Here is a 26,152-nt window from a genome sequence, read left to right on the forward strand (position 1 = left end):
AAAAGTTGCGATGACCTAAAGTGATACTGCTACTGGGACGATTGCGTAATAATTCTAGCAGCCCCGGAGTAACGGTATTCTAAATATGAGCATGTGCATGTGTTAAGGCCAATAACTGTCATCTGTGCGTGTGCACAGACCCACTGTCTCCACCGTGTCTGCAGTCTGTCTCTGTGACTGTGTCTCCGTTCTTTAAAGAGAGCGCACGGAGAACAAAGCCTTCAGACATCAGTCACATTATGTTCAGCAGCTCCACAAATATGCACAAAACACTTCTCTAACATCTTCCAGCCAACTTGAACACACACACACACACACACACACACACACACGCACTCGCACATGCATTCCCTGGAAACGCCACACCATCCCAGATGTCAGATGATGAGTTCTCTGGTTGGTACTTAATCATGATGATGTGGGGGTTTCATCCACGCTGTTTCTGGATCAGTGAGATATCTGAGGGTTTTTTGGGGCCTCAATACTGTCACAAGTGTGCAGGCATGTGGCCACGTGCACACACAGATACGCACCGCACATACAAATTTGTCTGACCGCGAGTGACCCACAAATGGATCTGGACCCACTGTTTGGGAACCAGTGCAACATTGTGGGGACCTTTTCTTTGTTTTTCAAAGATACCCTTTTTAATATATTCTCTATTGCCCTACGCACCTGTCACTAGCCTTCTGAGGTGTAACATTGTTTAGTCTTGTAATGCCATTGGTCATATTTGCATAAAAATACCCTCCACAGAGGCAGAAATTCAAACAACTTCAAAATTAACCTTTCACCTTTGACCCTGAAAAATATCATTAGAATGTCTAGAAGGCAAGGCAAGGCAAGGCAATTTTATTTATATAGCACCTTTCATACTCAAGGCAATTCAAAGTGCTTTACAGAATAAAAACAAACAGAGTGCAACAGTGCACTTATGTGCATTTATTATTTTGAAAGATATCCCCCAAATTATAAATTTATTATTATTATTATTATTTTAATAATTATAATAAATGTGAATAACATATTTTGTGTACTTTGTTTTTACATAATTTCCTCTGCAAAGTCCTAGTAGTACCACCGGTCTTTTATATTGCACTCATATCTGTATCTTACATTACAGTACTGCTCTTACTTTGTGCCTCTACCTTAACTGCTGCCGACTGAATTTAATAAAGGTCTATCTGTCTACTTATCTACTCCAAATCCTCACCGTTCAGAGAGATAGGAGAGGAAGCACAATGTTGATCTTGTTATGGTCTCTGTCGGGTCCAAAACTGTTACTTTTCAGGATTCAAATTCAAAAGCATCAACTGTAGCAGATCCACAAGCTCAAAATGTGTGGCTTCGTGCCGCGTTTTGAGTTTGTAGATCTGCTACTTTGATGTGACGTTGCAGTATGATCAAGTCAGGCGTTAATTTATGTAAGAAAAAAAAAAGTTAGAATATGGAAATTAGGTTTCTGCCCGACAAGAGACGATATAATAGACATACGTGATCAGTCTGGCAACGCCAGGCTGGGGTTCCATGCCCTTCCCAAGCAGAGATACCAGGAATACCACAACGCTTTCATCAGTCAAAACACAGTTGCTTCAGCCGTACAGCCAGCGGAACGGTAGAGCGGTTAAACCTAACCATAACCTCAGTAAAACTATGCCTTAACGGTTAAACCTAACCTTAACCTCAGTAAAACTATGTCTAAACCTAACCTTATTCCACAAACGTAACCTCAGTAAAACTACGCCTAAACATAACCATATTCCCAAACGTAACCTCAGTAAAACTATGCCTAAACTTCACCTTATACGGTGCTAAAACCTAACCCTATTCCTCAACTTAACCTCAGTAAAACTATGCCTAACCCTAAACTAACTTTCTAACCTTTTACTCTGTTATATCCTAGACTGGGTCAGCAGCACTCTGTCCTACTCACAGCATACCAGCAGATGGCAGTATGAAGTCAAATCTAAAATTGGCTTTTTGTACAGAATGTGCACCACTTTCACTTTCCTCCTTTCAATTTACCTATAAAAAAAAGCAGTGGTTCACATTTTCAGGCCGTGACTCCCCAAAATAATCCTATTTGAACTGAGAACCCCCCAAAATAATCCTATTTGAACTGGGAACCCCTCAAAATAATCCTATTTGAACTGGGAACCCCCCAAATAATCCTATTTGAACTGGGAACCCCATTTCTGCCTCTTTCTCATATTTGCCAGTAGATGGCATCTTGATCCATTACACTTTTGAAGGTTAAGGCACAGAATGAAACATGAACAAAATTATCCTCCAGCCTATGCAGGAAATGAATAATAATAATAATAAACTTTATTTGTATAGCACCTTTCATACATAAATGTAGCGCAAAGTGCTTCACAGGGCAAAAATAGAATACAATAAAAATAAGTAGTTAAAATGATAAAACAATGGCAAAGAACAAAATTGAATATAAGAACATAAAATAAATAAAAACAAATAAAAACAAATAAAATAATAATAAAAACACCACATGCAGCAAATCAGTCAGGGCAGGGTGGGAACGTGCAAATTAAAACTCAATTAAAAGCAATGTTGTAGAAGTGGGTCTTGAGCTGAGCTTTAAAAATGTCTACAGAGGCTGCCTGACGAAGGTACAGTGGGAGTTTGTTCCATGCCGACGGCCCATAGAAGCAAAAAGCTGCTTCCCCGTATTTTTTAGTTGCCATTTTTTTCGGCAGCGCGAGCAGGCCAGCAGTGGAAGACCTTAGGGGGCGGTTTGGGACATATTTAGGCAGGCAGTCATTTAGGTAGGAAGGTGCGAGGCCATTGAGAGCTTTATAGACAAGTAAAAGAATTTTAAAATCAATCCTAAAAACAACCGGAAGCCAGTGCAGTGATGCCAAAACTGGAGTAATATGTTCTCTCATCTTAGTTCTAGTTAAAACTCTGGCTGCTGCATTTTGGACGAGTTGTAATCTGTCAGTTGTTTTCTTAGGCAGTCCTGAATAAAGTGCATTGCAGTAGTCAAGCCGAGAGAAAACGAAGGCGTGGATTAGCGTTTTTGCATCGTCCAAGGACAAATAGGCTCTGATTCGTGCAATATTTCTAAGGTGAAAAAAGGCAATCTTGGTAACATGATTAATGTGAGAATTAAAATTCAATTCAGAATCAATAATAACCCCCAGGTTCTTTACTGTACTGTTACTTTCTACAGTCAGGTTACCAAGTCTGCTTATTATTGATTGTTTCTGCTCACTAGAACCGATTATGAGAACTTCTGTCTTATCCTCATTTAGCTTGAGAAAGTTCTCACTCATCCAACATTTAATGCTAGACAAACAGGTCAACAGCGGGTCTAAAGCACAGGGATCATCTGGAGCAACAGAAAGATAAAGTTGGGTATCATCAGCATAGAAATGAAAATTGACTCCGTGATTGGTAATGAGTTCGCCCAATGGCAGTATGTACAAGGAAAAAAGCAAGGGGCCAAGAATCGAGCCCTGTGGAATACCAGAGCTGATGTCGTGGTTGTCTGAGTCAAACTCGGCTAGATTGACAAAGTAACTTCTGTTTGATAGGTAGGAGGAAAACCAGGACAGGGCCGTACCAGACAGGCCTATCCAGTGCTCCAGACGCTGTATTAAAATTGAATGATCAATCGTGTCAAATGCAGCCGTTAGATCTAGAAGTAAGAGAACAGATACATGTTTCTTGTCGGCGGACACCCTAAGATCGTTCATTACTTTTACAAGTGCTGTTTCTGTGCTATGGCCTTTCCTAAAGCCAGATTGGAATTTGTTGTGCACATTATTATTCTGTAGAAATACATCCAATTGATGAAAGATGCATTTTTCCAAAACCTTGCCCAGAAAGGGTAGATTTGAAATGGGTCGATAGTTACCCAAAACGGAGGGATCAAGATTGTGTTTCTTGAGTAGGGGCCTAACTACAGCAGTCTTCAGTGAGTCTGGGAAGACACCTGATTGTAGAGAGCTGTTTACAATTTTTAGTATATCTCCAATCACACTGTCCAAGACCTCTTTGAGAAAGGTGGTGGGAATTGTATCCAATGAACAGGAGGATGATGTCATCTGTGATATGGTTTTGCGGAGTTCGTCTTCATCAATTTCGCAGAACGTTAATAGGCTCCCCCTGGGGAGATCTACCCTGAGACCATTAGCTGCTGTTTGAAGGTTTGTGCTAGCAGCAGCACCATTCATAATATCGGCTCTAATGTTAAATATTTTGTTATCAAAAAAGCATGCAAACTCATTACACTTAGCTTTAGAGGACGGGAATGACTGCTTGTAGGACTGGGGGGGGTTTATAAGTCGTTCAATGGTAGAGAAAAGGACTCTGGCATTTTTCTTGTTCTCATTTATAATGCCAGAGAAATATGCCTGCCTTGCTAGACGCAGGGCATTGTTATAGGCGGCTGTTGATTTTTTAAGAATTTCTAGTTTGCTGGTGAGTTCGTTTTTTCTCCAGGCTCGCTCGGCTCTACGACACTCTTGCTTCAGTGAGCGGGTATGCTCATTTATCCAAGGTGTTATTCTGGTGTTATGTTTCTTTTTTGTTTTAAAAGGAGCCACTATATCAAGAGCTGACTCTAGTTTAAGATTGAAAATTTGAACCATATCATTCACTGGGGGGGTATCGGGCAGGGGGGGGCCCAGATGACGAGAGAACTCGTCGGCTGCAGAAGGGCTAAAAAAACGCTTTTTTATAGTATATTCAGTGATGTTTTTCTCTAGTTCAGTGACAGTCATATTAAAACACAGCAAATAGTGGTCTGATAGCTCAGGCCTTTCAATAGTCCTTTCCACAATGATGTTCAGCCCTTTAGAAATTACCAGGTCCAGAGTGTGCCCATGTTTATGAGTAGGCCCAACAACATGTTGGATAAACTCAAAGGAGTGCAATAACTCTAGGAAGCCCATAGCCACAGTATCTGTAACATCATCCAGATGAAGATTAAAATCGCCAGAGATAAGAGTTCTATCGTAGTTAGTGGAGCAGATAGATAAAAGTTCTGATATTTCTGTTAGAAATATTGCTTTACTGCATTTTGGCGGGCGATAAATGCTAATCATTGGCATAGAGGATTGACCAAGTAGTATAGTGGCCTGGTATTCAAAGGATGTATAGCTGCCAAGGGTCAGAGCCTTGAATTTTAGCGTGTCTGAAAAAATTATTGCCAGTCCACCTCCTTTCTTTGCCAGTCCACCTCCTTTCTTAGCCTTGCGAACAGAGTGAATGAAACTGTAATCTAAGGGGCAAGCTGCTGCTAATAGTATAGCTCCGTCGGAGCCAAGCCATGTCTCTGTTAGAAAGATGATATCAAGTTTTTCTTTTATAATGATATCATTAACTGAGGAGAGCTTGTTAGTTATTGATCTTATGTTAAATAGGGCAAGGTTTAGCTGGACTGGTGGTGACAGATTAACTGTGGTGGGGGCCATTGGGATGGATAATAAGTTTGAGTTTATAGATCTGGGGGGCCCATGGTTTGGGGGTGGGTGCAGCTGGTGGGATGAAATGAGTGGTGTGATATTGCTGAGGCTTGCTCCTACAGGCTTGCTGTTAACTGGTGATGCATCTATGACTGGTGTTAATCTATGGGAAATAATAACAGGAATGGAAAATGTGTGGGCTATGTGACTAGGTGCAGGGTTTAACTGATGTCATACAGAGAGGTGCTGCGTGATGTTTTTTGCCAGGATTTTAATACCTTTGTGATTCGGGTGTATTTGGTCACGATATAGTGATGGGGATTTCCAAAAGTCATCAAAGTTATTGATATAGCCAAGCCCGCAGGCATGGCAGAAATTACGCAGCCAATTGTCTGCGCCCATGATGCGGCTAAAGTTTTCGGGACCACGGAGGAGGGTGGGAATTAGTCCAAGGAAGATGCAGGTTTTATTTAATGAATTGATAACACCTACTAGGGTCTCGTAGTCGGACCACATCTGGAAGGATTGCTGCCGTCTGATGTCATTTGTGCCTATATGGATAATTACTGTGTGAATGGAGGAGTGACGTTTGAGAATGACAGGAATGTGAGGGATCAAATCAATTATTTTCGCACCGGAGAAGGAAAAAGTAACACAATGGGGCACAGAAAGTCCACGAACTATGGAATCACCCAAAATTAAATATTCCAATGGAGGGGTACGGGGGCAGTTGCTGTTATTAGCTGAGATTGATGCAGCAGATCTAGTGTGCATTGACAGGGGGGGGGACACGGCAGGATCTGATGAGAGGGGGGGAGGGGGTGCTCGACTGGGAGCGGTGGGCACTGCTCCTCGTGCTGGGTGAATGATTGAGAGGGACTGGGAGATATCTGGCCTGTGCACACTGGGTGAGAGTCGTCGGGGCCGCTTTCCAACACGAGTCACACGACCACCATTGTCTCTGTGGATGGGAGTGGAGGTGGAGCCAGGTGAAGAGCCCGAGGAGGAGTCCGGTCCCGCGCGCTTCAACGGCCGGGGTAGCAGCGAGTCCGGGTGCCGAGGATTCCTGGGGGAGTTTGCCAATGACTCCTGTAATGGTGCGAATGAGTTTGAGCACGGGAAAATGTCGGCCATGCTACATGCCTCCGACCCAGACGGGTCGAAAAGAGGAAACGCCAGCCTCGGATGTTTTCCTTTCATCACGGAGGCCCAGGAGTCAGCGCATACGGGCCGCGGTTTGCGCTTACCGGCGTGCGAAGCACTGCTCCCCGGCATGGTAGCAGCCGTGGCAGACATCCCGGGTACAGCGCCGGCACCCGGGGGATCCAAGGATTTTAAGCGGCCCTGGAGGAATGATTGCCGCTGGATTAGGTCTTTAACCAGGCTCGATATGGATCGGAGCTCACTTTTGATGGCGGATAATTCCTCTGTCATGACAGGCATTTTGATGGAAGTGGTGAGTACTGACTGTCCACTATAACCACCAACAGACTGTTGAGATGATAGCATCTAGGCTCAAAAAACGAGCCAGCTAAACAAGCCACCAAACTAGCTGGCACCAAGGCTACAAACAAACCTCCGCCAGCTAGCAGGCAGCAACAACACAGTCTGATACTTGCGTAAAATTGAGTGATCAGCAGTGCCGATCGCTGGGATTGCAGGGTTAGTAAAAAGATGTAGGTCACCAGGCTAAAATCCAGAAGTTTGGTATAAAATAGATGAGTGGAAACTGTTAAAAAACGTAGTAGCAAGCGCGTCGAGATGAGCGACAAACAGCGTCCAAGTGACAGTATCACTATATCTCTATCTTCATTAAGGGGCTAATGTTTCTTTGTGAATTCATCTTTGCTTCCTCCATGTCAGAACTTGATGGTGTAGTAGCAGAGAGGTATACAGTATAGTATAGATGTTTTTGTGACACCTGCTTTACTAGTTTTTACTAGTGAAGTTATTGTGTTCATTGTCAGGTGGACAAAATGTATCCACACATTTATCGACCATATGGACCTTGAGTTATGGACCTTGAATCATACTGTCTATGGTGTGTTTAGTTTAGTTTGAGGACAAAAGCTTGATTCTAATACTTTTGCACTTTGACGTAAGCTTTTGACTGCAGGACTTTCAATGTCAAGAAAACAAATATCGTGTACTTTCCACCAATGGGCACAATTCTCCATTCCTATCGAATAGAATAGAGCTTTTTCTATCAGTCTTTAGGATAGGCAGCAGTTACATAATAAGCATTCTATCACCAGAGCTTAGAGTGCATTGAATGGAATCAGCCCTGAAGGCCTGGCATCTTCAGTCGGTCATGAAGCAGCTTTTAAAACCCTGTATAGAATGCGTTTGAATGTGGCAATTGGAAAACGTCTGTCCAAAGCTGTCACTTTTCAGGATTAAAAAAACATAATAAAAAAAAAATAGCAAAAATAGCAAATCTATAAGCTCAAAACACCACACAAAGTATAACGTACTGTATGGCATTCATTATAATGATGAAATATGGAGATACGTGGTTTGTGCCTGCAGACCTGTGACGATATCATATCATATCATATCATATCATATCAAGTTCAAGTGCTCCTATATGACGGAAGTATGTCTCCAATGTGTGATTATCTCTGTAGATGGATGAGGTCATGAGACATGATGTAATTCCCGTGTGTGTGTGTGTGTTGGGGGGGGGGGGGGGGGGTACACTTAACAACAAATGGTAAGAATTGTATTCATGATGTTTATCTGGTACGATAGGTTACCTTTAAAGGATATGTTCATTGACTACCATTTTTCACTGACGAAAACTAAATAAAAACGAAATGATAACTAAAGCCATGATGACAAAAACTACTGTACAAAAAAATGAAAACTATACTGACATTTTAGGGAAGGACTAGTGGGGAAGAGATCCAGTAGATCTAAACGACAAGTCATTTTATGTTTGGTTTCACTCTGAAAATTAAACTAGGTTTTGACCTACTGTATAGCCTTGTGTTTGCATAATGCAGCCCCATGGGCTTGGCCTGTAATCCAATCTAACACCATGTTACACACACAGACAGGCCTTTCCCTGGAGAACGCGAGCAGAGAGAGATATAGAGAGGATTGCACACTTAGTTGTAAATCTCCAGTAGTTCACACACACTTGACCCCCAGCATCTCTGCCATGTGCTGGACTGGTTGGCAGAGTGTTCATTAGAGTGTGTGTGAGAGAGAGAGAGAGAGAGAGAGAGAGAGAGAGAGAGAGAGAGACCCTGGGTAAACCTGCTACCTGCACTCACCGATGGAATACACAGAGTAATTTAAGTAAAAGTAGCAATACTTTCTTTTAATGTTTGGTGTTATGTAGAGTTTACATTGACAAAGTGGAGGGGGGGGGGGGGCTATCACAATATTATCCTTCTCTCAGCTAAATATGTGACTTATTATTTACATATTTTAGCCTGGCTGGTGTGAAACAGCACACCACTTTCTCACTCCTCTCCTTTGACACTGTTGTTTTTCGTCTCGCCTGCTCCATGATTTAGCAGTGAGAGGAGCGACGATGGAGAGTGAGTAAGTACAGGAGAGGAAAACACAAAGACAGGATAGAAACAGGTCACTCACAAATCAAACCAGATACTGAATACACAGTAGCATGTGTAATAGCAGGTGTGCACTACTAAGGCCGGGTCATGAATACTAGGGATGGAGCTCGTTAGTGTCCATTGACATCAGGCAGGGTATTGATCAGGCTTATGGAGCCAGGTTCTTACCGAGCCCACTATCGAGCATTTTCCATTATTTTGTGGAAAGACGGCCGGGAGACGACAATAAACAGAACCAGTATCTGTTTTTATTGGCCAGTTGTGAGTTTGTGGCTGACCACCATCTAAAATTAAATGAAGATGACAAAAGTTACAAATATTTTTGTCTAACATTAAAACAACCATTCATTTGTGTAAATAAATGTAATAAGTGCTAATAAGTGTTAAATGCTTTTATATTATGAATACTACTGTACAAATATCCACGTATTTTCAGCTCTTTATTAACAGAACAGCATATTTATATATATTTATTTAACCAAAAAACATCACTTACCCTACATTATACTAGGGCCTTCAAATTCAGTATGTTTCTAACAGACTAAAGGCAATTGACCATTTCATTTTTGGAAAATAATATTGAAGACTGTACAGCCACTTTAAAAGTGTAATTTTGTTTACCCAGGCACCTCTGGTTGGCAGGTATCAATACACTTTTAGACAGACATGTTTGTGCCGGCATGTGTATCGCCTTTTGTCTTGATTGTTTAAACATGATAGTCATGGTCCGCCATGCTCGATAACAAGCTTGATAAGCCCAAAGCTTATTGATACCAGGTACGGTTACTGGGATTTTTCGGGGCATGAGGTTTCTAGCTCCATCCCTAGTCACAACGCCTTCATTTAGCTTGAGGCAAGTACAGTACAGTCAAAACGCACGCGCTCGGCAGGGCAGACATCTTTTTAGTTGGTTTGCGTTCTTCGCCAAATGAGCTGAGCTGAGGCCCTCCAGGCAGTGAATAAATAAAGTAAATAAATTCCTCCTCTACATTTCAACGCATCTTTTACAGTAGGACGCAGAGCCGCCTGGCATCACATTATACAGTACCGGTGCGTTGCACTGGCATTCACCCCCAAGGCAGTGGTGAAGTACATTTAGCTTACACACGTACTGTACTTAAAGGGCGACTTCACCCATTTTCAACCTATCTTTATATTGGTCCTCACAAATGCTTATTATAATATGGTAAAAGATAATAATATTCTGTCTCATTGGAGGGATAAGGACCGTTCAGAATCACACCTACCAGTGACATCATAATTGGGCAAGATTTCCATTATCTATTTTGATTTTTATTACATGGTTCTCAGCAGGAAACCGGATAGCATTACCCCAGGTTCAAGTATCTCGGGGTCTTGTTCACGAGTGAGGGGAGGACGGAGAAGGAGATCAGCCGGAGAATCAGAGCAGCAGGGATGTTGTGACGAAAAGAGAGTTGAGCCAGAAGGCAAAGCTCTCTGTCTACCGAGCAATCTACGTTCCTACTCTCACCTATGGTCATGAACTGTGGGTCATGACCGAAAGAATAAGGTTGCGAATACAAGCGGCCGGAATGGGTTTAGAGAGAGGGTGAGAAGTTCAGTCACACGAGAGAGACTCGGAGTAGAACCGCTGCTCCTTCGCCTGGAAAGGAGCCAGCTGAGGTGGTTCGGGGCATCTGGTTATGATGCCTCTCGGGCGTCTCCCTAGGGAGGTCCTCGACGCACGTCCCACTAGGAGGAACTGCAAGGCGCAGTTGGAGGAAATACATTGACTCACTGGCCTTGGAACGTCTCGGGATCCCCCAGGAGGAAGTCACTAATGTTGCTCTGGAGAGGGAAGTCTGAAGCTCTCTGGTGGAGCTGTTGCCTCCGCGATCCGACTACGGATAAGCAGTTGAAGATGGATGGATGGATGGATTTTTATTACCACCAGAACAATGGTGTCTGTCTAGTATTTATTTGTTGATGAAATTGCCAGTATATTTACTTATTTAGTCTTAGTTTTGCTCATCATAGATTAGTTTGTCAGTGAAAAAAAGGTAGGCAAATAATGTTCTTCATATTTTTTTTTTGTCGGCGAAATCAACACTGCTGAGAATGAAGGCACATTTTTATCCCAAAGGTGCCCCATGTGAGTGAGTTCTTTTGGTGCTCTCCTGTTTCCATAGTGACAATAAATACAGAGATACATATTCATTTCTCTATAAATAGAAGGCAGAGGGCTCTAACCTTTTATATTTCCTGGCCTGGCCACCAGCCACCTGAGTATTGTCTTGTTATGTAAGCCATTAGAGGTAGAGAGTCCAGTGCTCCAGTTGAGTCATACGCCGTGAAAAACACATCGGATCATGTTTGCTTTTAAGTGCTTCAACTGTTCAACACTTAGCTCCATGGTCCCGATAATGAATAATTCATGGCTCCTGGGCCAAAAAAAAAAGAAGAAAAAAATGTTGTATGCACGGTCAATCCCAGGCTGAGGGCAATACCATTTTCATAGCAGAGAGGCTATGGGTTCTCAACCTGGGACTCCCCAAATGATTTTTGGCGGGCCCTCAGATTATTTCTAAACACACAGTGTACACAAGGTATCTGCACATTTCTAAGGTGACAATTTAACGGCTTTTAAGACGTTTTTAACACCTAGTGTAAATGTATCACAAACTACAATAAAAATGGTAAACAGTAAACACTGGCCATAATGGCTTTCTATTATTCTGCGAGGCGCCATGAGATCATATATTTCCAGAACATTTATCTGTGGAACTGAGTCAAACTGTAACACCTCAACTCCTACAATGCCATGTGTTTGTCAGGGTGGGGGACAGAAATGGCAGAGAGTGGGCGCTCAACTGGGGAGATCTCGAAAGAACCACTAAAAGCTGAGTGAAATGGATGACATCTGTCAACAGCCTGTGCATAGTGTGCAACCTAGAGGAACAAAGGGCTTAAGTCAAGTAAGTCAGTCAGGGTGGGGGGGTCCCCAGTTCAAATTTCTGGGGGTTCACAGCCTGAAAACTTTGAGAACCCCTGGGTTATTATCGGGTAACCAGACGTCCCAGTTTGGCCTGGATTGTCCTAGTTTCATGTCGTCTGTCACTGGGTGTCCCCTCTAAAGCACAAAAAAATGTCCCAGTTTCCAATATTCACTCTCAAATTGTCCTGGTTTTCAGCACGATTAAAATGTAATAACACTTACATAGGGGGGCTTACATAGATGTTCTGTTCCGGCCTGTTGTATGGTGCCGTCATTAAAGTGTGCTTAACGGCAACATAATTCTCCCCCATCCCGATGAAAACATCAGGTGAAAATGATTTTTCTTTCATTAACCTTTTTCTTTTCTTTTTCATATGATGTTCTCCCTAGACTAGAGGTTATACATATGGACAGAATGAAGACAGTTGTTTACATAAGGGAGATGTAACTTACTTGGCTTTAGCGTCTGCGTCTTCATGGCCCTTACTGGACACTTCTTCCAAGCCTCCAATCAGGTGCTTAAATGAGCTGTAAACACAGGAAACACATACTATTACCACAGCTACAATTTACATTTTGTTATGTCATGAAATGAATGCATTGTGGAACCAAGCCAGTGTCACACAGGCATGGACTTTTGTACAGTAGAGAGAAATGAACCACTTAGATGTACTAAAATAACAAAGCATGGGTACATGGAACCTGCTACAGCTGACTTTAATTAGTCCTATGAATAGCCTTTCTAAAATAAATAGACAGGCTATTAAAATCAAAGGCAGGCTAGCCAGGACCTGGAGAAGGCTCGCGAGGCACATGCGACCTGCGCCAAGCAGCCCATAGCACCGCGTGCCAACAAGCATGCCAACCAGCGTGCCAACCAGCATGCCATCTGCAGGGGTGAACAAAGTCCTCAAGCCCCAGTACTTGAGTCAAAGTACAGATAATCCTGGTCAAATATTACTCCACTAATAATGAAAGTTGCTCAGTCTTAATTATGTACTTGCTTTTGAGGAAAGAAAATCACACCCATGTGAAGTAAGGGGCGCTCTTATCATCACACATCATCTCATTCCTTCCACTCATAATTTGCGTCCTCACATTTGTCTTCAATGTTTGTGTTTGCACAAACACTCAAATCTGGCCATTCATTGTCAATGGCATTCAATGTTTGTGTTAGGACACAGAGAGAGAGAGAGAGAGAGAGAGAGAGAGAGAGAGAGACCCAACAGGTCAAAGACAGAGTGAGAGAGAGTACAAATGAAAGTCAGACGGTTGTACTTTCAGGCACCGTGACGGCAAGAGGATAAGAAAGGATTAGTTGGGAGAGAGAGAGATCCCTCCTGACTCAAAGACACTACAAGCCTCTCTCAACCAGGGCGAGGGTGCAGCTCCATCACTTCAGGAGGCTGCCAGCCTGATGGTCCTCGCCTCGAGTCTTCACTTAGCGCACCCGCCGCAATCTCACCCTGGAGCACTTTGGATCACGTTAATGAGAGGAATGAGTTGGATTTGGTGTTCGTCTGCTATGCACTTAAACTCCACCGACCGCAACAATTTAGAGCGGCGGCAGCGTTTCTCATTCGTCCCTTAGTGGGGGAGATGCCGTTAGAAGCCTCCCCTCCCTCCTTTCATACAAATTAAGATCTACATTAGAACTACATTATTTATGACCCTCGTTCCGCCACATCCAGGAAGTGACTTGACAGGAGTGTATAAGAAGAGCACGGTTGAATATCGCTGAATGTCGGGGCAGACACCTCTAAACTCCATAATTCTAACTTTGTGTTTTTTCTTTTCTCGAAGATCAAAACCCTACTTGATCATACCACAGCGTCACACAAAAGTAGCAGATGCGCAAGCTGGAAATGTGGCGTTTTGAGCTTGTAGATCTGCTACTTTTGCTATTTTTGAATAATGAATCCTGGAAAGGAACAGTTTTGGACATACTGTACTGTATGAGGATTCTACCCGACAGAGACTGTATTAAGTTTGTCGAGTGTCTTGCGTCGCATGCTTGTGATGAAGTAGCAATTACACAGATTTCAAGGAACATCTGCACAAACTCTTCTGAACTCATATCTTCATATGCTCTGTCAAGTGAAAATTTGTCCAAAACTGTTACTTTTCAGGATTTATATTAAAAAATAGCAAAAGTAGCAGATCTACACACTCAAAACGCGTCGCTTGGCACCACATTTCGAGCTTGTAAGATGTGCTATTTTTGATGCTTTTGTGAGTAGGAGATAAATTACAGTAGGGCATTCATTTATGAAAAAATACAAATAAATGTTATAAATTAATAAGAGGTTTCTGCCCTGAACTGTGTTTGTGCCAAGTGCGGATCGGAGCAAGTGCGGATGTTACACTTGAGCGAGACACTGAACCCCTAATTGCTCCTGATGAGCAGATTGGTGCCTTGCATGGTTTCCCCCGCCATCGGCGTGTGAGTGTAGCACCTTGGATAAAGGCGCCATTAATATAGTGTTTGTAATGTGTATATATAAATACATATAAATATATACACAGCGGTGCACACAAGCGGTGCACCAGTGCGCATGCGTGGTCAAAACGTTTGCTGCGCGGCACATCAAAGGCATGCGAGGCGCATTTGCGCACCAACAGCTGAGAGACAGGAATTTAGAGAATGCTGACAGGCACTCAAAAGGCACTCAAATGAGATGTTAACGTCCTGCAAGTAGACTTGGAAATAAAACTAGTGTTGACTAATCATTACAAGTAGCTCTTATTTGGATGAGGAAGTCCGTTTCAGTTGTAAACAAGCTACGATGACAGTTTTTAAAACGGAAAGGGAAAGTTATGGTGAGCTCAGCTGTAGGCTAAACCACATTAGCGACCATATTTACAGTATGAAAACTATCTGTCACTTAAACAATGTAGGTTACACACGCTGGAATTAAACATGGAACCTGCAGGCAGCATTAGGTGAGTAATTCATATATGTGTTGGACATTTGTGGTGGTGCTAGTGAATGTGATAAACGCGGACACCTGCTGCTAGTGGGATCGTGCTACTGCTGCTTAACGAGTACACCTAGTCACAGACACTAGCGTCTGTGACTAGGTGAACTAGTGTATCTTTGCATCTGCTGCATCTGCCCGTGTGAATACAGTATAACGTTGTGGCAGGATACGAATGCCAAACTACATGGCCAGGTGATCCTTTGAGTACTAGGCCAAAATAAAATAATAATGTGCACCCCTGTATATGTATATGTATATGTATATGTATAGGAGATGTAATTTAATAAAAGTCATGCTTTCGTTGTAAAACCTTGCAAGATTACCGGACGTTGAGTGAACCAAAACAAGCTCTCGCCCCCAAAAGAACCCAATTGGCTTCGGAATGACACACATGTATTACACGCACGACAGAAAGGCCATGGAAAAGATCTTGTTCTACGGTGTGAATGACTCACTGGTAGCCCATTATCACTAAGCGCTGAAGGTGGCCCATGCGTGGCCGACATACTCCCAGTGGAGGGTGGGTGGCCGACATGCTCCCAGTGGAGGGTGGGGAAACACCCCGGCTAATGTGTCACCATCCATCCATGGTCTGTTTGTCACCACAGGTCACTGGTGCAGATGGAGCTGTGATGACATCATCTAATGATGATGACTAATCCTTGTGTAATATTACACGAGCGTTTCTGTGGCTCAAGCTCCCCGATAATGGTCTATGATAATGACCAATTTTTATGGGGGACGACGCAACCCTTTTCATGTACCAGCCAACATCTACATGGATAAGGTGATTAAAATGATTGTGACGCTACGTTAAATACTTCCCCGGACGCAACTTTGAGAACCACCACTGCAACAAATCACACTTACCATCGGCGTATAGCAGAGCTAAATGTGTGAGTTTCTTTTTTCTTTTTTTAATTAAATGAATATATTCTATGTAAGATGGCAGTCGTGGGTTCTTTTTAATACTCACTCTCTGTCGATGACCAGACAGGTGACAGTCTCTGCGGCGATGACATTGGCGGTCCTGATATCCTCCCTGCAAAAGACAAGACGAAATGAGAACTTTACCACTGCACAACCAAATTAAGCATTACTTGTTCTTTACATCAGTGATGCAATCCATGGCATGAAAGACAAGAAAATTCTTAGCATGCAACCACACAGAGCTGTATTACTCTTTATTATTAATGACATCAAGTTCATCTTCAGAGGAGTCACCGAAATCGCAAGAATCCTCGGAGTACGTGTCCCAAGAAGAGTCCATGTTTTAAAATGTGAACTTCTCAGTATCTCTTCAAAACAATGCCAGCATGACGCCGCCGCCAAAGAACAAGTCTGTCGCTATCACTAATGCTACCGTTATAAGACTCAAGGTGATGACGAGGTTCCATATTTACAGTCGGTTCTTCTTTTAATCCTCATCTTAATCCTCAGCAAAAAAAATAATAATAATAATAATAAGAAAAAAAGTATACAGTATATATATTATACACGCACAAAGGCGGTTTAAATTAAAGCTGTTAAAAAACACGCAGATTTCACTGAAGCAGCATCTAAAGCGACCGCATCGCTGCTGCACACCCTCATCTGACCTGCAGCGCCGGGCGGCGGGGACACATGACTACCTATTTCATTTCACATGAGCTGAGGTGACAATCCCTTAGCTTATGTGGCATCTAACCTCCCTCTGTGCTTTCCCCACTTCCAAACAAACGCACTGACCTCTCGTTCTCCTACACCCCCCCCTCTCTCTCATCCTCTCTCTCTCGCCCACTGGAAAAAGGTCACAGCTGTTAGCCGGACAACAGGGTTTAAGAGGAAAGGACAGGAGAGCAAAACGTTGCTGTCGGGCGGAAACCTCTTATCTCCATAATTCAAACTTTTTTTGTTGTTGTTTTGTTGTAAATGAACGCCCTGCTGGATCACACTACAGCGCCACACGAAAGCATAGAAAATAGCGAGTTCCACAAGTTCGAAATGCGGCGGGAAGCGACGCGGTTTGAGCTTGTAAATCTGCTTCTTTTGCTATTTTTTTACTTGAACCCTGGAAAGTAACACTTTTGGACATATGTTTCCACCTGACAGACGAAAAAAGAGGAAACTAGAATGACTGAGGAAATCAAGAGAGGAAAAAGGAGTGAAAGCAAAGATAAGAAGTTCTCGACTTCAAATTATCATACTTTTATAACTGATGAAAAACAACTAGTGAGATTAGTATCTGCTGTGAATACGTGTCCAAAAAAGGGGGGCAAAATAATTAGTTTAATAATATAGTTTTTCCATAGTATGGCACCATAAATAAAGATACGCCCTCTGAACTTTGAACTTGCTCTGAGGAAGGCTGGTTGCCAAAACATGTTGGCCGGAGGAATTTAAAAAAATTGCATTGTGCAATTCGATGGTTTCCTTCAAGTATAATTTAAACTGTTGCTCAGAAACCAAATGGCAAAGGTGCACCGGCTCCAGTTCCTAATGAAAACTATATAGCAGCCTTTACTGTACACTATATGTATATTTGTATTATATATAATTGACCATATTATGAACCCACCCACAACTATTCCAGCAATTCAAAATCTCTGGCTAAAGCAGGATGGCTGCCGGGTCTGTGTGGATAAAGGGGGTATTAACTGCACCCCCAGTCCCCTACTGTGTGATATATTATTACCAGTTCATGGTATCCACTGGTGGAAAGTACTGTACTTTAATTTTGAGGTATTTGTACTTTACTTGAGTATTTTCAATTCCCAAAACTTTTACTCCACTAGTGGAGTATAATTATTAGTCTGATCTACAAACTCACAATGCGTTGCATTGTGAGCTTGTATTGTGTACTTATTTTTAAGTACATTTTGATACCAATACGTTTTACCAATACGTTTTAATTCAATCCCAGACATTTACACGTAACAGAGAGTATTTCCCCATTGCAGTATCAATACTTTTACTTAAGTAAAACATGCAAGTACTTTCCCCCACCACGGACGGTATCATAAATACTGGCTGGGGGTCAGCTGAACGCGTGCCAGACAATCCATCATATCAGTGCGCTATGTGTAAACATGTAACACTGCATGCTTGCACGTGTTAATACGTTCAGAGCCCTCGACATAAATACGTGTGTGCAATGCAGGTGTTCAATCCCCCCCCCCCCCCCAGGTGTCCCGTCCCACAGGCACGCTGCATAGGCATTAAAACGGTTTGGGCGTATGATAAATGATTACATAATCTCTAAAAGATTGCACGTTGGAGTGCTAATAATTATGTTCTGATGATATTCCCCCAGTTGGCGGTTATTTAATCAGACTGTTGTATCGTGTTTGCCCCCAAAGGGCAGATATCTCATTTACAAAAAAATCAAAGAGAGGGGAAGAACTATTTCGACAGCACACACTTACACGGAGAGAGAACAAAAGCAATGCTTAAAAAAGAAAACGCACCCATGTATACACGAGGGAACACAGACGAAAGAACGCACGGGCGCACACACACACACACACACACACACACACACACACACACACACACACACACACACACACACACACACACACACACACACACACACACACACACACACATTACTATACTTGTGAGGACAACATTTTACGATCTACAAGCTTGTATATTGGCTATAATTGGTGCATGACACTGGTACACAACTAATCCTAGCTACAGCCTAACCTTTAAACCTAAACTCCAAATGTTCTGGTCGAGAGACCAGAACATTTATTGCCTCCACCATGCCGAAGGGATGGGGAGAGAGTACAGTATGTTTTGCACTCCATCCGTCCGTCAGTCCGTGTGTCCGTCCGTCCGTCTGTCCGTCTGTGAACAGCTAATTTCCGGCACCGTTAACCCGATCGATGCCACATTTTGCACATGCACTCCCTGGATGCCAACGATGAACCTCTGCCCCACAATTTCCAGAACGGCCTGTTATAGCGCCACCAGGAGGCTGACTTTTAAAATACACATTTTTGGATATTACTCCTCCAGATTTTGTCCAAAAATCCCACAAATTGTTACATACTATCTCTATAGTCATGTGTTCAAGATGGAACTGTCCGATATTTCATATTCCATCCTTATTGGCTTACATCGGCTTTCAAAGTTTGCAGGATTGGCCCTTTTGAAACAAAAAGCCTCAAATCGTGAACACAGCGTGCAAATTTCACGGACTTTCCTACTAGGCTGAGGAATATATCCCACCCTTTTCACATTGGCCTGTTATAGCGAAACACATTTTTGGAACAAAATGCCTCAAATCATCCAATTGCCATCAATGGTGTAAGAACAAATGGCACCCTTTTCACATTGGCCTATTATAGCACCACCAGGAGGCCACAACCTGACCTACCCTGGTGGCGACATGTGCCCCGAGGGGAACAGTTTCTAGTTCATTCACTATAGAGTACAGAACAGTACTACTTGAGGATGCATTACATAAGGACTATGCCCTTAGCCCTTATTTATCTGAGTTGTGATCTTTGTTTCCTATCCTAAAGCCATCTACTTTAACTATGAAACCACCATTTTACTAGGGAGGACCAGTATAAGCTTCCTCTCAATGGCTATTTCTCACATTGTACTACACTTGTGGGGTCAATTTGGCCCTCTCAACTATAATTAAACGTATAAGCGTCCACCACCCGAGTTACTTGACTTGTTACAAAATAGGGAGGCAGCGTCTAACGTCACTTACTAACCATGGAGATCCAAATAAACAGTACAACACAACACACGCAGCGGGGCACATGCAGGTAGATCTCAAAGGTTTCATGTTAGGCCTCATGTCTGTCAGGGCTGGGACACCTGTTTGCTACGGATGAGGAAATAGAAACAAAACCTTAAGTGTTGTTAATGGAAACCGGCGCTGATCTGTCAACACCGCTCATGAAGTCACCACCTGAGACTCAGTCGTCGGGCAAAGAAGACACCGCTTGCACATAGAGCAGTTGTTCGAAAACATTTTTGGTCTCGGGTCACCCCTTGTAAATAACTGTTTTTCATCCACGCACGGCACCCATGAATAACACGTTACTTCATAGCAATTTTGACATATTAACGGCACATAAATATGTAAATCTTTCCCCCCAAAGATACAGTAGGTATGCCACGTGGAAAACTGGAGAGAATATTTGTTTCCACAAGGACAAGGACTGAAAATAACTTATATTTGGCGTTATACCAGCATTACGATTGTGGGGTGAACATTCACCAAAGATAACCGATCTACAAGCTCACAACACGTCACAACGTGACGCATTGTGAGCTTGTAGATCTGCTATTTTTGGTGAAGAGACTTGGGGTACTGCTGGAAAAGAACGCACCACATACATTTGTACTCTGGTCTGTTTTACGTATAGAGAGTCTAAGTGGTTCAACTGAAGCGACATTGATGAATTCCTTATCAAAGCATTCTAAGGCACCCCTTGACTTGCTAGTTTGCACACACACACACACACACACACACACACACACACACACACACACACATTGGTATTACCTGTACTGAGAGCACTTTTTAACACTAATCCTAAAGCCGAATAAATAAGCAATCTGCGAGCTTGCAGACGTATAAACACCAAACCATAATCCTAACCTCTAAAAGGCCAACGCTAACCTGAATCTGTTCCTAAATAGAGGCCTGACTCCCCAAAACATTTTTAAACAATCATTTCACTTTCTGAAATTCTACTATACTTCTGGGGACATCAGGCCCTCTCAACTACAGCCTAGTAATGCATGTATATGTGTACACACACACACACACACACACACACACACACACACACACACACACACACACACACACACACACACACACACACACACACACACACACACACACACACACACACACACACGAGTCACACACACACACACACACACACACACGAGCAGCTGCGAGCTGTCCTCGGTTACACCGGAGGGAGCCAGGTGGTGCTCATTTCCAGTAGATGTTTCATAGGAAGCTGGTAATTGGACAGTGATCTGATGTCCCAGTAAGAGATTGGGGGGGGGGGGGGGGGGAAGGGGCAACAAGTCTGTGGTTCTCAAACATTTTCATGTCAAGGTCAGTATTCATTATGGCTTTGCCCCGTTTCACTCTGGTTCTTATCAGTTCGTACATGTATCCGATTGTACGGGGAAAGAAGTTTTCCATGCGGCAGCATCTCAAACAGTCAAACAGTTGACTCACCTAACCCCTCACAATTCAACTACAGTATATTAATAGCAAAATATATTTTCTCAAGTTTTCTTCTGTGACATAGTGTCTGACGGGTTAACGATTTACGTATTAAGTAGCGAAACAAACAAAACATTTAATTTACACAGCGTTGATGACAAAATTAAACTAATTAATTAGTCTATGGAGTAATAATCAAAAGCTGCAGCATCACATGGAGACAATTATGTGGAATACTTCCCTTTTGCTCACAAATCTGTCAAAGGGTCAACAGACATTGATGAGTCAATCTGCTAAATATGGAGAACTGACTTCTGACCAAGTTGCATTAAAGTTTAATAGTAGGGCAGCTGAGAGGCTCCGACAGCACCCGAGTGGCATGTTTTACAGCACCCGAGTGGCATGTTTTACAGCACCCGAGTGGCATGTTTTCGTAACAGGTTTTTTTGGGACCCTTATATTGTCTAGTTACGTTTACTTCTTGTTGCCCGGCTCAACTAATGTCCCATGGGGGTTATTTTAAACCCTTTCTTACACCTACCCCCAAATATAACCATACAATAGAGCCAACACAAAATACCATAACAACATACAGAGACAAATTATTTCTATATAATTCTAGACAACCTGAAGTTATCTAGAATCAAATGGAATCTATATCTTTGGTCTATCCCGTTACATTTGAGCCTGCCACATTCTCTGAAAGACAGTCTCGCCGGTGTTCCAGCCACCAATTTTGCAGGTAATAAAACATTTAAAAAAAAAACATTGGACCTTTCTTTCTCTTGGGATCATCAAAATCTGTATATTAGGTCCTATGGATGCCAAAAATCCAAAATAGAAAAAAAGGGGGGGCACATGGACCCCTTCTGAAGCCTCTACTAAACATTTTCTGTTTGTTTTTTACTATTCCTGTCCTGAAATAGTCAAGATGTGTCTTGAATCTTAATAATAACCACTTTAATGAATTCCTTGGGTCCAAATTATGTAATGTGGCTAATTGTCTCTGTATGTTGTTTACTTCAAGAGTTATGGTATTTCTATTATCTCCATCTTATTGTTCGTTTTTGGCGATAGGTGTAAGAAATGGTTACTTTAAATGAACCCCTTGTGACATTATTTGACCTGGGCAACAGGAAGACATCTTAACTAGACACCATAAGGGTCCTATAAAGCATGTGGTAAAAAGTAATACACCTCAGACATTTTGTACAAAGAGAAGTGTAGATTATTTTGTGTACGTACGTAAGTGTACGTTTTCTGGTCATGTTTGGCTGTTTTTGTCCTGAAATGGAGTCAAGAGATGTGCTTGAATCTTAACTATAACCACTTTACTGAATCTTTATTGTTTGCCTGTTGTCGCTCCTATGGTACCACATCAATACAGCGTGGAATTGTGGACAAAATCTTAGCCAATGACAAAATATTTTAAGTATTGGGTCTGAGAGGCTAAATCTCATCAAATGGTGGTCCACGGCTCAAATGCCAAAAAAATGATGGACCTTGATATGAAAAGGGTTGAAAACCATATAGTATATCAACCCATCAACAACTACCCAAAGCTCTGTGCAAAGCCGGCATGGCTGGTGGCAGTGTTAGGGATAAAGGGGGGTATTAACTGCCCCCTTGGCACCCTGCAGCCTCTGGGCAGCACACAGAAACAAGCACCATGTTAAGTCTGCATGACACATACTTTTCCTTCTCTGTCAGCATCATCACACTCTATTTACCACGTTCTCATCTCATCCTTCTTTGTTAGCACCGTCACACCACTCTATTCACCACGTTCTCATCCTTCTCAGTACCGTCACACCACTCTATTCTAAGTATTCAAAGTGTTTTGTGACAGCGCTACAATATTATTCCTTCATTTCATTGATAAGATAGGCTTACCAATCAGCAGGAAATTAGGAATCAGTGCTGCAATTACATTTTCTATTCTAATGCATGTTCACATTACGTAGGGGAAAAAAAGTATGCTTTTATTTTAAGATTTGATTTATACACTATAAATACAAACACAAACCTCAGTCTAATTAGCCTTCCTGACGGAGTAGAAGAGAATGACACAGTAGCTTTCACACAGGAATGGCAACACAAGATCATTGGCTTAGAGGGTTCCAAATGGACCCTTAACAGCCAGGTCGGTTAACTCTGCAGGGAGCTTTAAATGGAACCAATTTGTTTCCAGAAGGGGAAAAGTCCCAAAGGGAAGACCTGTGAAATGAAACGGACCTATCATCACACACTGCAGCAATGCTCAGCAGAGGGCAGCGGTCCCTGTGTCGGTGTAATCCGTCAGGGATCTGTCCACAGCCAGTGGTGGAGAGGAACTAAGTACATTTGCAGTATTGTACTGTACCATGTTGAGGTATTTGTACTTTCCTTGAGTATTTCCAATTTCCAATTACTTCTACTCCACTACATCTTAGAGGCAAATATTGTACTTTACTCCACTACAATTATTTGGAAACTTTAGTTACTAGTTACTTTGTACTGTAGATGTTTATTATTAAACATATTAAAACATACAGTAACCACTGAATACATTTTGGACATTTAAAAAATAGCTGATCTACAAGCTCACAATGTGTCAACTGAGACATTCTGCACAATGAGTAGGCCTACTATACTATCTACTTTTGGTAGTTTAAGTACATTGTGAGCTTTTAGATCTGCCATTTTCAAAATACATTTGAAAACTTCACAATGAGGACTTTCTACTTTTGGTACTTAAAGTACATTTTGATGCCAATACCTTTGTACATTTACTGTACTCAAGTTAATTTTGAATTAAAATCCGGACTTTTATTGTAAAGGAAAAAGAGGAAAGCTTTTCACACCACTGACTATTAGATTCAGAGAGGAGGATTACTAGAGCAAACCACTTTTATTGGAACTGGAGCGTGGAGAATGCACCTTCAGAACCTGCAGAAATGTAATGGAGTAGCATTCATACGTAGCTGAATGGGTTGAAGTAGACTTTAAGAGGTTGACGGCTGTGGTTACAGGCCTCTTTACAGCCAGTGTTTCATCCTCTCAGACACAGACAGATATATACGGGCACTGTATGTGTGATTATTATGGTAATGTGATATCAAACAATGTCCTCCATGCTCACACACATCCATTTGTGGGCGCAAACACTGGCTCCTGTGATAAGAAAAGGTATTATATGTCACATTCCATGTACTCTAGTTCAGTGATCCTCAACCCGTTTCATTTCAGGGACCAACAGTTGGATATGCATATTGTATAGGACAGTGGTTCCCAAAGGGTACTTGAGGGAGTTCCAGGGGGTACCTAGCTCAATTAGAGATAGTTAGGAACCAAATGGACCCTTATGGGTCTGTAACTCTGAGTGTACAAATGGAACCAAATGGAACCGTTATTACACTATCAAATAACATTGATTTTACAATATAAATTGGGGAAATACCATTAAATGGGGGTCCGTAGACTAATGCATGTCAAACTGGGGGTCCTTGAAATTAAATGGGTTGAGAATCACTGCTAGAGCTGTAGAAATCTTCTCTTATGGAGCGGTCCCTGGCATATATTTTCAAATGGGGGTCCGCAGGGAAAAAAAAGACAATTTGGGGGTCCTTGACACGAAAAAGTTTGGGAACGACTGGTATAGGAAATGCCAAAGATGTATAGAATATTTGTTCTCTGGAACCCCAGCCTGCTCAGTCCTCAATTGTATTCAACTCCTGAGAGTGTAAAAATAGACTTGGTTCCCTTTGTGTACACTCTCAATAGTTACAGACTCATTGTACTATAATTGTGGGCACTTCACACATACAGTAGCCTATCTATTATTACAATTATCTAAATTCCACAGCCACATTTGCCCTTTAAACAATGTACACGGACAGCAGACACACACACACACACCATTCACAGAGAACAACAAGGAACAACAACACAACCTACCCAGCACGGGGGGAAAAACGGTCAGTGGCCAAAGTTAAATCTGCCTTTGTTCAAAATGTACAGTTTGTGTCTCTCACTCAGTAGTCAGTACACACACAAATGCACGCTCGTGTGCACGCGTGCACAAAAGTGCATGAATACGGTTCATATAAAGGCTCTGGAATGCCCTGCCACAGACTCTTAGACAAGCTCACTGTGTGCACGCACACACACACACACACACACACACACACACACACACACACACACACACACCCCCCCCCCCCCAGATCAGAGCAGGTGAGAGCACTGCAGCATGTGTGACGTTGATCCGCTGATAGATCCACACCTCATGGAAGCTCACACTTCTCTCCGACAGCCGGAATGTGTCATGAGATCCAAGGTCTGCCAAGGTGTAGCCTCGGAAACCCAGACGTTTTTATTTCCAGGGAGGAAAAAAAAGTCTGGGGCCGAGTCCACTTCAATTCGGCATACAGAAGCGCAAACGTCGATCACTCTTTGATGATTTCGAATCGTCTGCACCTTTGTTAAATTGACCCACACACGAACACACGTACACACACACACACACACACACACACACACACATCCCGGATCCTGCCGGGAGCTGCCTATGCCATAGAAAGCATAGGTGGGTTTCAGTCTAGCCAAGGTGCAACCCAGTGTTGACTTTCGACTAACACTATGACCAAAAAATGTCTAAATATATTGACAATTTGGTTGCACTCTGAAAATAGGCGATCTAGAAGCTCACGAGGCATTGTGAGCTTCCTGCAAGGCTCAGTGTGCCAATTACGAGAAAGAAGAGATTTTATTTTTGGCGATTGACGCCACCATCTGATCTGAATGATCATCGGTTGCTAGGAGACACACAGTACAGGCAGGAACCGACAGTGGGGGAAAAATTGCATGCTAATTTACTGTATGTAAATGTACTGTATTTGTACTGAACTTGTCTTCCATCTTGTTTTCCGCCTGGCAAACAAATGGTCCCTGGTTCCATGCCCCTGGTCTCCTATAATGTGTCGAACTGTCCATGAGCAAGACACTTAACCCCCTAATGG

At 42.5% G+C, this 26,152-nt stretch overlaps 1 protein-coding gene across 3 annotated transcripts in view; it reads right to left on the reverse strand.

Moving 5' to 3' along the window:
* LOC308328722 (cGMP-dependent protein kinase 1) overlaps positions 1-26,152 on the reverse strand; it is a gene marked incomplete at its 5' end in the record, with an annotated part of 153,833 nt that overhangs the window by 15,063 nt on the left and 112,618 nt on the right. For all 3 annotated transcript variants that reach the window (XM_080782824.1, XM_080782823.1, XM_080782822.1), the window contains 2 exons: positions 12,426-12,500; positions 15,930-15,995. In XM_080782824.1, coding sequence (XP_080638950.1) covers positions 12,426-12,500; positions 15,930-15,995 — 141 coding nt within the window. The remainder of the gene's footprint in view (positions 1-12,425; positions 12,501-15,929; positions 15,996-26,152) is intronic.

The sequence above is a fragment of the Protomyctophum bolini genome (genome assembly GCF_963924005.1).
Source record: "Protomyctophum bolini genome assembly, chromosome: 14".
NCBI lineage: Eukaryota > Metazoa > Chordata > Actinopteri > Myctophiformes > Myctophidae > Protomyctophum > Protomyctophum bolini.